At 43.2% G+C, this 13196-nt stretch overlaps 1 protein-coding gene across 1 annotated transcript in view; it reads right to left on the bottom strand.

Annotated features, from left to right (window-relative positions):
* Ptpn22 (protein tyrosine phosphatase non-receptor type 22) overlaps positions 1 to 13196 on the bottom strand; it is a 62328-nt gene that overhangs the window by 34766 nt on the left and 14366 nt on the right. Inside the window, exons 3-4 of the mRNA XM_052730275.1 lie at positions 12898 to 13013; positions 12470 to 12572 (exon numbers count right to left, since the gene is read on the bottom strand). Of these exons, the coding sequence (XP_052586235.1) occupies positions 12470 to 12572; positions 12898 to 13013 (219 nt within the window). The remainder of the gene's footprint in view (positions 1 to 12469; positions 12573 to 12897; positions 13014 to 13196) is intronic.

Genomic DNA, 13196 nt, shown 5'->3' with positions numbered 1-13196 from the left:
TGATAGCGAGTGAAAATGTTTAGTGAATTAAAATGATCTTCATTATTTCCACACTTATTAATAGAGAATTGGTCACACAAGGGGTACCAGTTACTTCCTAGGGGCTAGATCCCTCAGCATTCTCTGGGTCTTTATTCTCTTTAGTTTCTGTTTGAAACGTTCTTCTTTCCTTGGCCCTCATTCATATACATTTTCTTGTTTCTACTCTTTCTTTGACCCATTGTGCTGGCTAGTTTTATGTCAACTTGACACAAGCTAGAGCCATCTGTAAAGAGGGAACCTTGATTTTAAAAAAAAGCCTCCATAAGATCCAACCGTAAGGTATTTTATTAATTAGTGATTGATGGGAGAGGGCCCAGATCACTGCAGGTAGTGCCTCCCCTGAGCTGGTGGTCCTGGCTTTTATAAGAAAGCAGGTTGAGCAAGCCATTAGGAGCAAGCCAGTAACTCCTCCACGGCCTCTGCATCAGCTCCTGCCTCCAGGTCCCTGCCCTGTTTGAGTTCCTGTCCTGACTTCCTTCAGTGATGGACTACAATGTGAAAGTGTGAGCCAAACATACCCTTTCCTCCACAACTTGCTTTTGGTCGTGGTGTTTCAACATAGCAATAGTAACCCTAACTAGGACACATCATTCCCACTTACCCTTATACTCAACATGCAAACTGTAAATCTCTGACTCTCTACTCTTGTCTTGATATGGTCCCCCCTCAGAGGTAGCCATATACCCTTATAGAGGGCATATAAGTATTTGCTGATTTTTTTAGTTTACCAAAATTGTATTATATTTTCAGCATCAATTGGATATATCTCAAATTTCTATACTAAGATTACAGTTTTGAATTACCAACCAGGTCCCAGACATTTTCATTTCAATATCTTATTGCATTCTCTGACTCAGTGCATTTGAAACTAAAAGCATCACTATCCCACTTGTAAATGCCAATGGAACTATCTTTATTCCAAGCAATCCCACTCTGGGAAACTAAGAAGGACTATATCTTTCTCCCGTCCCACATTCCCACCTCAGATACAGTTAGCAAGTTCAGTTCAGTTGGTTCTTCCCATGCAAGGTCTTGCATCAGCCTTCCTTCCTGCTGGTTTGGATATGATGTCTCCCCCTCTAAAAGGCTTGTGTGTTAAAGTCTTGCTTGCCATCTGATGGACTTTGAGGAAGTGATTGGATTCTGAAGGTTCTGACCTAATCAGTGGATTAAGCCCTTGATGAATTCAGAATATGATTGTATTACTGGAAGGAAGGGCTTAACTTAAGGAAATAAGCCACGGGGCATGCTCTGGAAAGTTCTATCTTGTTCCTATGCCCCTTTCTATTGGTCTGTGTCTCTTTGTCTCTGGGGAATCCATGAGGTAAGCAGCTTTGCTCCACTACACCCCGACTGTTAGAATGTTCCACCTCACCCACAGGCCTCCAGCAATGGGGCCAAGCAACTTTGGACTGGAGCTCTGAGTCAAAACAAATGTTTCCTCCCTTAAATATATGATGTATCATCGCAGTGATATAAAACCTATTAGACACACCTTAGTTTAGACTCTTTCCCTTCAAGCTTCAACTCCTATAATTTCTCCTTATCTTTGCACTATTTTTCCTTCATTCAAATTTATTGGGAATAATTATGTCAATTAATTCAATTTATGCTTTGTTAATCTTTCCAATGCTGCTTAAAGTAACTTCAATAAATCTTTTTTACTACTTGGAAAATAAGTTCCAAACTCCTTAGCTAAGGGTCCCCAAGTTAGAACTGGAGCTCACTGCATTTCCTAGAGCTTTCCAATTAAGTCTCTAAAGATGATTTCTAGATTCTTTCAAGATCTCACAAACTGGTGTCATCACGTGTAATACGATTTCTTTGAAACTAGAGCATTCCTTTTGTTGTTCATAAATGCTATGAATCCTTGGCACTGCTCTTACATTTCACAGCTATGGCTATTATCCATTTTGACCCACAGAGTGAACAAATAAGGAGTAAGAAACATATCTCAAGTGAGAGCAGCAACAACCAAAATATCAAGAGGGCTGTTATTACTGTTACTTAATAGCTTGTATTTCATACAATACTTACACACTGGTAATGAAGATGTACAATTTTGTGCAGGAGTTTACTTGGAAAGACTTACTAAGTGGTTTTAAAATGAAGGAGAGGAAAAGGAACTCAAAGATATAACAGACATATTCCAACACTCAGGAGAAGGCAGAAGCAGGCAATCTCTGGAAGTTCGAGGCCAGCCTGGTCTATGTAGCAAGTTTCATGTGAGCCAGGGGCTACATAGAGAGACACTGCCTAAAGCAACAAAACCAATGGCAGGGAGGAGACAGAAAGAGACATGGTGATATAAAGTTTTATCCAACAAATTATCCAAATCCATCATGAGGTGTAGGCAGACTTTTCTTGTCTCTACCGCCTGCTCCCAAATAATCACCCTGAGGCTTAATATTAATTACAAATGCTCAGCCGGCAGCTCAGGCTTGTTACTAGCTATCACTTAAATTAACCCATATTTCTTATCTATGCTTTGCCACAATGCTCATGACTTGTTACCCTCATTTTCTACACATCCTGCTTCCTCAGTGGCTGGCTGGTGTCTCCTTGACTCTACCCCTCTTCATCCCAGGATCCTCAGTTTGATTGTCCTGCCTAACTTTATCCTGTCTTGCTATATATCAGTTTCTTTTGTTTGTTTGTTTGTTTGTTTTATTATTAAGAAATTTTTATTAAGAAATTTTCTATTCATTTTACATACCAACCACAGCTCCCCCTCTCCTCCATCTTCCTGCCCCCCCCAGCCTTCCCCCCAACCCATCCACCATTCCCACCTCCTCCAAGGCAAGGTCTCCCATGGGGAGTCAGCAGAGCCTGGTACATTCAGTTGAGACAGGTCCAAGCCTCTCCTCTCTGCACCAAGGCTGGCACAAGGTGTCCCACAATAGGCACTGGACTCCAAAAAGCCAGCTCATGCACCAGGGACTGCCTCGGGGACCCTTAAACAGTTCAACAACTTCTCTATTAACCAATGAGATTAATACATATCACAGTGTACAGAAGGATTATTCCACAGCAATGAGGCTTCAAAAACTGACCCAGAGGGTCAGATGTAGTGTTTCACACCTTTAATTGAAGCTCTCAGGAGGCAGAACAGATGGGTCTCTGTGAGTTTGAGGACATCTTGGTCTACGTACTGAGCTCTAGACCAGCCACAGTTACATAGTGATGCTGCTTTAAAAAAATTTTTTTAATTTGGCTCAGGGGAATTTGGTGGCTAAGTCATTCTTCAAGGAGAAGGGGGAAAGTGGAGAGCTAAAATTCAGAACACCACTATCAAATGTATAGAATTTAATTAAAGTGATATTTTCCAAATAAAGTAACAATGAATTACTATAACAACTCAGTGTATAAGAATAGAAACTCTTTTAGTGGAGGATTTGGAATAGAGTAGCCGGTCTATGCTTGTTTCCTTGTGGCTCCACAAGCACCAGTATGTATTGCTCCAGAGACCATTGTTCCTGGGTTTGATAAGACACAGGAAACCTACTGAATCCAGACCAGCAACACAGGCAGTTCTTGAATCCTGGTTTTGCACCATTGTTTGAATTCTATGCATTTCAGAGCTGGACTTGGCAGGAGATGCTAAACCACATATTTTTACACTAAGATGGATATGCTGATGGACTGGCTTAGGAATTTAATTAAGAACATGATACAGACACCTGGAACGCCATCAAGTACTTCTGGTGGGCTGGTGAGATTGATTAGCAGGTAAAGTCACCGATGGCCAAGCCTGATACCTGAGCTTAATCTCTGATCTATGGGGGGACAGAGGGAGAGAAGTGACTCCTGCAAGCAGGGCTCTCACCACCACACGCAGCCCCTCCCCACAAATAAATACAGTGTTGAAACTTTCGAGGGTACTTCCACTGAAGTTCCACTCACTTCTCATCTCTCTCTCTGCTCTTATGCTCCTTCAGAATCATCAGCTTTTATGTTACCATAGGTTTTCTGACTGCTGAAAAGAGTCCCCAAACAAGTCTTTCTAGAAGTTTCCAGAGTCAGCACATCCTCTTTGTTGTACTAATTTTATTTGGTTTTGTTTTTTAAAAGACACTCTTTGGGCAAGATGTCACAGATAAAGATTATGTATGTGCATATCAACGCTTGTTTCGTCTTCACTGTGACCTTCAGAATGGCTTTTTCTTTTGTTGCTCCTGGAGTTATCTGACTGATGACAGAGGACGACATCACCTAAGCATGACACAGGAAATACCTACACAACTGTTAACTTAGGAAGTGTGAAAGACTTTAATTTTTTCCTGTGACATCTACCCATGGTCACATCACTCTCAAATGCTCTCTTTAAGTCTTTTCTTCCTGCTAACCCCGAAGCTCCCAGGCCCTGGCAGAGAATGCAGCAGGGTCAAAAACCTGACAGACTACAGCAGAAACAGGGGAACTCTGAAGAAAGTAGCAAAAGATAAAAAGCAGGACCACCAGGGGTTTGGGAAGAAAGAATAGGTCAGGGGGGTCAAAGTAGGGGTTGTTGGTCCCCTGAAGAGGCATTCTCAAGAGAAATTGATGTACGAGCCTGTGAGAGAATAAGATGAGGAAGCCATCAACCCATGGATCCTGAAAGAGGGCGGGAAATGTGAGAAACTTGATTTTCTGTATGCTTATAAACTAACAGTGAGTTCCTTTTTTTCTGTGGAATGGAGTCCATTTCAAGAAATGAGAACAAAATGGAGGTCTTGTTCACAGAGTCAGTAAGTGTAAGTCTTACCCACGTTTTTCTTAAATGTTAGTAAATAAATTAAGTCACTTCCAAAAGGGAACAAAGAAAGAAAAATGGAAGTCATGAGACTGTAGTATCTCTGGCTTGAAACACGATGCTACAGTACAGAACAGAACATGCCGAACTCTTTCCCCTCACAACCCCTTTTCACTTGAGGGATTTTACTGTGGTTCTAGATAGACAGACATTAAAAAATCAGGCATATAATCAAATACTGACAACTACAAATGTATTGTTTAAATTCGTTGATGTATACTAGTGCTTCTCAACCTTCCTAATGCTGCGACCCTTCCTAATGCTGGTGACCCTCCCCAACCATAAAATTATTTTCATTGCTATGTAACTAAGGGGAGAATGGAGCCAGAGTTTGTCTGTCTCTAGAGCTCTGCAAGCTTGCTTCTTGACACCTTGGGAATGCAGATGTTTACCAAGCTTCCAGCAAGACCGAGAAAGTATGAGTGCCAAGGGATGGAATCAGGGGCTTAGACCTCTACAGCTAGTGGACAGGACTGTTAACAACCGGAATGCATGAAGAGCTGGCCCTGCGTGGACAGTCACTGGGAACAAGACAGGCAAGGGTGTTCCATGGCACGGGTTAAGGGAGTAGCTGGGTAGGCAGCAGGCAAACAGGAGCAAGTAAAGGAGACATTGAAGTTAGGTGTGGAAATTCGGGGAAATGGCAAGGGACCTGCCAAAACCATTCTGGGACAACTGCAGACATGAGACTAGATGGTCCTGAGCAAATGGCTGGAGGCGGAGTCAGGAAAACCCCGCTTTAGAGGTAAACACCTTTATTCTGGTGGTGGTGGTAAAAACCTTGCACCTTAATAAATACAACATTTACTTCAACAAAGGCTTATTGGCATGCTCACGTGACAGCTCATCCTCACGCGTTGTTTCAGCTCGACAAATGTTTGAGCACTTGCCATGCAGGAGGCCCTGCCTTCATAACCACTTGCTTAGTACCAGTACTGAAAATACATATAGAACCAAGATGTCTCCTGGTCTATGAGACATAAAATGTACAGAGGCTATGACAATGCCAGCCACTCTTCTAGTAACATTAGCACTTGAATCCAGCTGTTAGAACTGGTTCTTCCTATCAGAGCCCAATATATCCTTCATATGTAATACATATATCTTCATATTTAATAACTGCAATATTCATATTTCCTATAAAAATCCTCATCCCCAAGAAACAAAGTTCCTCTCTCTTGTTTAAATGGTATCCAACAGTTTTAAGGATTGTTTTTTAACTAAAAAAAAAACTTTAAATGTAGACTTTTTAAAAGTTAACACACATTTCAAAAGCTTGGAATACAGACAATGACTAGACTGTGATGTAGCTGAGCATCTGAGTGGTAGAACCTTTGTCTACCAAGGGCAAGGCCCTGGATTTGACAATCTGTGTGTGTGACAAAGATAGACTCACAGCCAGACCAGGACACACAAGCCTGGGATTCAACAACTTTCCTGGAGGGGGGGAGCGGAAGGGGGGGAGGGCATGCATGGGGCAGGAGACAGGAGAGGGTCTGAGGCAGGAGGATTGCAAGGTCTGCCTGGGCAACTTAGTGATACCCTGTCTCAAAATTAAAAAGAAAGAAAGGAAGGAAGCCAGGTGGTCGTGGTGCACACCTTTAATCCCAGCACTCAGGAGGTAGAGGCAGGCGGATCTCTGTGAGTTCAAGGCCAGCCTGGACTACAGAGTGAGTTCCAGGACAGGCGCCAAAGCTACACAGAGAAACCCTGTCTTGAAGGAAGAAAAAAAAAGAAAGGAAGGAAGAAGGAAAGAAAGAAGAAAGGAAGGGAGGGAGGGAGGGAAAGGGAGGAAGAAAGGAAGGACAAGCTTAGGGTAAGAGTAATATCACTACATTTTGAGGCCAGCAAAGCTACAAACTTCTCTGTGCTGAACCAAATGGGGAGTAGCAGCTGTGTTGGTTAGTTTTGTCAGCTCAATACAAGCTAAAGTGACCTGAGAAGAGGAAATCTTGATTGAGAAAACACCTCTGTCAGATCGGCCTGTAAGCAGATCTGAAGGGCATTTTCTGACTAATGACTGAGGGAGGGTCCAGGGCAGTGCCACCCCTGGGCAGGTGGTTCTGAGATGTGTAACAAAGCGGGCTGAGCACACCGTAAGGGCAAGAGTGTAAGCAGCGTTCCTCCCCGCCCTCTGTTTCAGTTCCTGCCTAGAGTTCCTGACCTGCTTTCCCTGAATGATGGACATTGTGACATGGAAGTTTAATCTAGAGAAACCCTTACCTCTCCAAGCTGGTTTTGGTCAGTGTTTTACCATGGAAACAGGAAAGCAAACTAGAATACCCAGTGACTATTTGACATCTTTCAACACTTTATCGTCACAACAAGAATGGCGCCTACGGAACCCTGGCAGAATTCACAACAATGACTAGAAAAAACTTGAGCTCCAGCTACATGCAACACAATTGATAAGCTTTTCAAATAAGACACAAGACATTTGACACAATTTCATCTACATATAGTTCAAAAACATTTAAAAACTACTGTTCAGTGGAATAAGTATGGCAATGCAGAAAACCGAAAATGTACTCAGATAGTGTTGCCTTCTATCTTTTTGGAGGTCAGCTGTGATTATTGGGAAGAACACCCAGGGGCTCTCTGTGCAGCGAGTGTGTGTGTGTGTGTGTGTGTCCGTCCATGTAGACAGGGTCTCTCATAGACGAGGCTGAGGATAAGCTTGAACTCCTGATCCTCTACCTCCCAAGTGCTGGGAATACAAGTTTATACCACCAAACCTGTTTTTTGTGTGGTCCTGTAGATTAACCCAAGGCTTCATGAATGCTAAGCAGCCATTGGACCACTGAGCCACATCTCTTGCCCCAGCAATCCTATTTCTTGATCTGAGGAATACATATGCTTGCTTTTTACTAGTCATGAAGCTGATGCCTATGTGTAAAGCATTTATTGTATAGATGTTATCCTTTATAATTTTCCAAAGTTTAAAGCATTAAGGCCAGTAGATCACTTGGAGGCTATCATTGAGCAAGGTCACAGATTGTAATATTAGATAGCACATTGTTTGAAATTTCAGTTCTACTGTGAGCTGTGTGGCTGTTCTGTGAGAGTGTGGTGCTGGGGAGTTGAACCTAGGGCCTTGAGTGTGCTAGATAGGCATTGTGTCGCTAAGCTGATGGCTGAATTGTGTATCTTTAAGTTTTTCTAAATTGTGTTTATTTGTTGATTCAGTAGGAGGTACGCTATGTGTGCCATGACATATGCATGGAGATCAGAGGACAGCTTGCAGGAGTCAGTTCTCTCTTTCTACCATGTGGAACTCAGGTCATGAGGCTGGTCGGCAAGTGCCTTTACCTTCTGAGCCATCTTGCCAGCCAGAACTATTTGTCTTTTGGTAAAGTGTTTAACTATTTATGTCTTAGTATTTGCTATATGTACAAAGTATGGAGGAGACCAATATGATCAGAATGAAATATGAACATTGCCTTTGTGAAGTTTCAATTTGATAAGGAAGCAGTAATCCTACAAAGCTAAAATTTGGAATTGTGGTGAGTGCTATAAAAAGTATAGGTCATATCAAAAAGACCTTATCACAGATGATTTGATCTATTCAGGTAGATCAAGAAGGCTCCTTGGGACTGGAGAGATTGCTCAGCAGTTAAGAGCACTGACTGTTCTTCCAGAGAACCCAAGTTTGATTCCCAGCACTCACATAGCAGCTCACAACTGTCTGTAACTCCAGTTCTGGGAGTTACATTCTATTAGAGTGTAATAGAGTCCAACACTAGCCTACATGGGCACCAGGCATGCACCTGGTGCACAAACATACATATAGACAAAATATCCATATAAATACATTTAAAATAAAATAATGTTTTTAAAAAGATGTAGATTTCTCATGGCTGAGGACATAGCTCAGTGAAAGAGCACTTGCCTGGTATGTGCCAGACTCTGAGTTCAATCTCTGCCATCACAAGAGAAGGAGGAGAAAGAGGAGAAGGGGGAGGGTACAAAAAAAGCTTGTCTAGGACATGACCACCAAACTGAGATCTAAGCAATCATTAAATGGTAGCCAGGTTAAGAGGACCACAAGGAATGTCTAAGGCAAGAGAAAACACACAGCATGCATTGGCAGGATGCTGCATTTAGTACTGGCACTAGGAAAAGACATAAGCAGCATGGCACTAGCATCTGCTGTCACAGCAGGCCTGCCCCTCCCAAGGTTCCCTGGCCAAACCAAGGGACAGAGAGATTCCTCAATAAGTAAGGATATCTGTCACCAAGCCTGATGACTGAGTTCAGTTCCCAGGATCCATACGGTGGAAGAAGAGAACTCACTCTCCGAAGTTGTTCTCTGACTTGCACACTCTCGATGTGGTACATGCATGTGTGTGAATACACACACACACACACACACACACACACACACACACACACACACACACACACACACACACACACGGGTCTAGAAAGATGGCTCAGCAGTAAAGAGGGCTTGCTGCTTTTGCTGAGGACCAAGATTCAGTTCTCAACACCCACACAGTCGTTCACAATCCCCAGTAACTCCAGTTCCAAGGAATCCAACTCTCTCCTCTGGCCTCCACAGGCACCGGGCAGGTACAAAACTGCATAAATACACATGCAGACAAAACAACACTCACACACCGAAAATACAAATCTTTCTTTAGAAGAGGAGGGTGCTCTTGGTGGTGCACACCTTTAATCTCCCATCACATAGGAGGCAGAGGCAGGCAGATTACTGAGAGTCTGAGGCCAAGCCTGGTCTACAGAGTGAGTTCCAGGCCAGCCAGGGCTAAAAACAACAACAATAAACACACATACACACACACACACACACACACACACACACACACACACATACACACACACACACACACACACACATTCACACACACACACACACACAAGAGAAGTCGGAACTGAAATCTGAGCTATGGAAGTAGGTTTGTTTTTTGTTTTTGTTTTTGGTTTGTTGTTTTTTTTTGTTTTTTTTTTTTAGTTTTTGTTTTTTGTCTTTGGAGGGGGTTGTTGCACAGGAAATCTACACATAAGTACATATGCTGTTTGATTGTTGCCACCAAGGCAGTTAGCAGCAGCTTTGAGTCACAGAATTCATTCTGAAATCTCAGAAACATCAAGTCCTGAGAAAACACCAAGAGCTTAAGGTGGACTGTGGGTAGTAGTCAAGCAGAAAACCTCCCATTTGATGGCACTATTTCCCTGGGCCAAGCTGGTCCACTGCCCAATCCCTCCCCACCCAAAGCTATTTTTCCGGTGTCTCCGTTGAGCCTTTAGGTGGGGCTGAGGGTGAAACTCTTGTTTTCCACTGGAGGACATGAGTCAGTGAGCAGTGAGGTTCCACTTAATCACCACCCCAAAACAAGGTTCTTAAAAATCAGGAGCAAGGAGAGTACGGAAATGATTAACACAAAGCCAGGACAGTGATTGACCCTTGAGTGCGGTGGGGTAGGTGGAGAAGCCTGCGGAGGTCGGGATAGTCGGGGATCTTCTGGAGTTTGACAGTACTGGAGTTCTTGATCTGAGTGGTGGCTGCTCTGGCAATGGTCCCTTTATCATTATAGTCACACATTATATGTAGTTTTCTAAATATATACGATAGCTTGAAATTACAAGCAGCTAAAAAACAATACAAGCTGTAAAAAGTTCTTAAGCCGAGAAAAACGTAACTAGGTTTATATCATTAAAAGACTTCTTGGGGCCAGGCATGGTGGCACACACCTTTAATCTCAGCACTCGGAGGCAGAGCAGGTGGATCTTTGAGTTTAATGCTCATCTGCTGTACAGAGTGAGTTCCAGGTCAGCAAGGGCTACATAGTGAGACCTTGTCTAAGAAAATTAACTGAAGGTAGGACAAGGCTAAGAAACAGAGAAAACGGTCAGGAGGTGGCTGCCACAATTTGGTGAGAGACTCCAATGACTTCTACAAGGGGTGAAAATAGAGAGATACAGTCTGCTGTTTTGAAAAATACAACCAAAGTAAGACAGAAGCTGGCACCGCCTCTGAGCCCACTTTTCCCTCGCGACCCTGATAAATTGGCTCAAGAAGAACAGTCAAAAGACAACCAAATATCTAAGCAGACTCATGGGCAGCTCTACCCCGTGGCAAATCTACCCTGAGGACTTGTGGCAGAAAGAATAGAGTTTTATGACACCATGACCATATGAGAGTTGAGCTGGCATAATATCTCAGCATCAAAGTTGAGCTGCTATATGCCAGCCTACAGTGACATCTAATCATGATACCCGTTCAGTGAAAACTTCATAGAGTGTTTTCTCATCTAGTATGTGGTCCTAGAATGCTAGCTGTGGACGACAAAGACATTTTGTTCACTGCTGTATCTTAGGGTGAAGAAACAAAGTTAGTGTGCAGTAAGTGCTCAATAAATATTACTGAATGATCTCTCTCTCTCTCTTTTTTTTTCTGTGACATGGTCCCTCTAAGTTGTAGGTGCTAGCCTTGAGCTCACAATCCAACTCACCTCAGCCTTCCAAGTAACTGGGACTCTAGGCACCTCCATAATACCTTGTTCTCATTTAATTATTATAATTATTTGTGTATAATCATCACAATAATCTAATGAGGGTAGATAAGACATGCAACATTATCCTCATTTTGTAAGTTAGAAAACAAAGATTTTCTTCATTTTTCTCAATTCAAAGCTGAAGGGCTAAGGCTTAACCTTCTTATAGTTCTAAAACACCAACTGGAAGCATTTCAAAACACAACAGGCTGGTGTGGTTGTGCATGCCTTTGGTCCCAGCACTCAGGAGGCAGAGGCAGGAGGATCTCTGTGAGTTCAAGGCCAAGCCTGATCTACATAGCAAGTTCCAGGCCAGACAGAGCTACACAGTGATACAAACAAAAAACACGCAAAACAAGAAAATCAAAATCATGACAGGTCTGCAGGTTCCACACTCTCCGTCGCCCCTGACATGGAGAGACATAGCCTGCCCAGCTCGCACTGGAACTGCAGCAACCCTCTGAGAAGATTCACTGTCTTCTGGATAATCAAGTCCACCTGTTCCCAGGCCCCCTTACACCCCATGTCCCTCACTTGTCTCTACTCCCTACTCTGCCCAGGCCACCTCTCCAAACAGTAGAAGTTAAAGACACCCAGTTGTCACAAAAAAAAGGAAACCGCTTGTTCTAATAATCAACATGTCAACAAAGGGAAAAGATAAAAAAAAGTGGTAAACGGTAGTTTTGGTGTTCTTCAAAAACCTGTCATCCAAATGATATCCTACAGGGAGTCTAAAAATGCCACACTACGTGAAAAGTCCTCTTAGCTGCTTTCTTTTTGGTATCAATTAAAATTAGCAATTTGAAGCATAAATCATAACTCAAACGCTCTCTCTAGATGCTCAAAAGGTGTTAATATTCATGCATCTGTATATACTTTCCATAGGATTGATAAACACAGAAGAACCCGCAAACACATTAAAACCAGCGTACCTGGGAAAACGCTGAGCACAGATACAATAAAACTCAACCAAGTCATGTTTTCAGGTTTTCTTCCCCCTCTCCTCCGAGCTCTGGTGTTCACTTTGTCCTTACAGTAAATTCAGTCTAGGCAGGTTAGACCACAGCAGACCGTTAAACAGGATAGCTAACTCCTCTAAAACCATCACAGAACTCACCAGAAATTCATTGGCAAACTCCTCCTTGTTAATTTTCTTTTTCTGGGCCTCACTCAGTAACTGCTGCAGAATTTCTCTCTGGTCCATGCCGCAGAACAAGAGTCTGTGAGTGAATGAAGGGAGGGCATGTCAAATGTGTGTCATGGCCAAGACACCACCAAGAAGCCACTGCTGCTGCCTGAGCACAGCATGCTGGAGGCTGTGGTTTCCTGACGTCATCACAAGCCCTAGAGGAAATTAGTGCGAAACCAGCTTCTGTGGTCACACAACAAAGCCATCATCTCCCTCCAGGGCCCTAGCGCCTTCCTTTCTCAACAAAGAAACTCAGCTACAGTTCAAATGTAACAAAGAGTCTAACCAGAACAGTAAACTGTGGTCTGCTTAGGCTCGGAGACTGTTCCACTGTGCCACCTTCAAAGGGCACTCACCTCTCTTGTTGCTTCCCAGGGAAAAGGCAGAAGCACAGCTCTAACGTAAAGGTGAGTTCAGCCTTGCCACATCCCCCGTGAGCAGAAAGGTCTGGGCGACAGCTATCGCTACCGCTCTGCAAGCAAGGAAACAGACACTGGAGTTACCTATCTTCTACCTGGACTGTTCTCCCCAAAGTCAGAGCAGGCCGTTTAGTTCAGAACTTGTCAGGCCTCTCCTATGGACCTCACGTTTTCTCTTAGAGGAAGCAAAGTCAACTGCTTCTGACAGGCAGCTCCCCCAGGGCTGGGGAAGTACT

The sequence above is a fragment of the Peromyscus californicus genome, unplaced genomic scaffold (assembly GCF_007827085.1).
Source record: "Peromyscus californicus insignis strain IS unplaced genomic scaffold, ASM782708v3 Scaffold_9__1_contigs__length_137607984, whole genome shotgun sequence".
NCBI lineage: Eukaryota > Metazoa > Chordata > Mammalia > Rodentia > Cricetidae > Peromyscus > Peromyscus californicus.
This window is presented reverse-complemented; position numbering and strand designations above follow the sequence as displayed.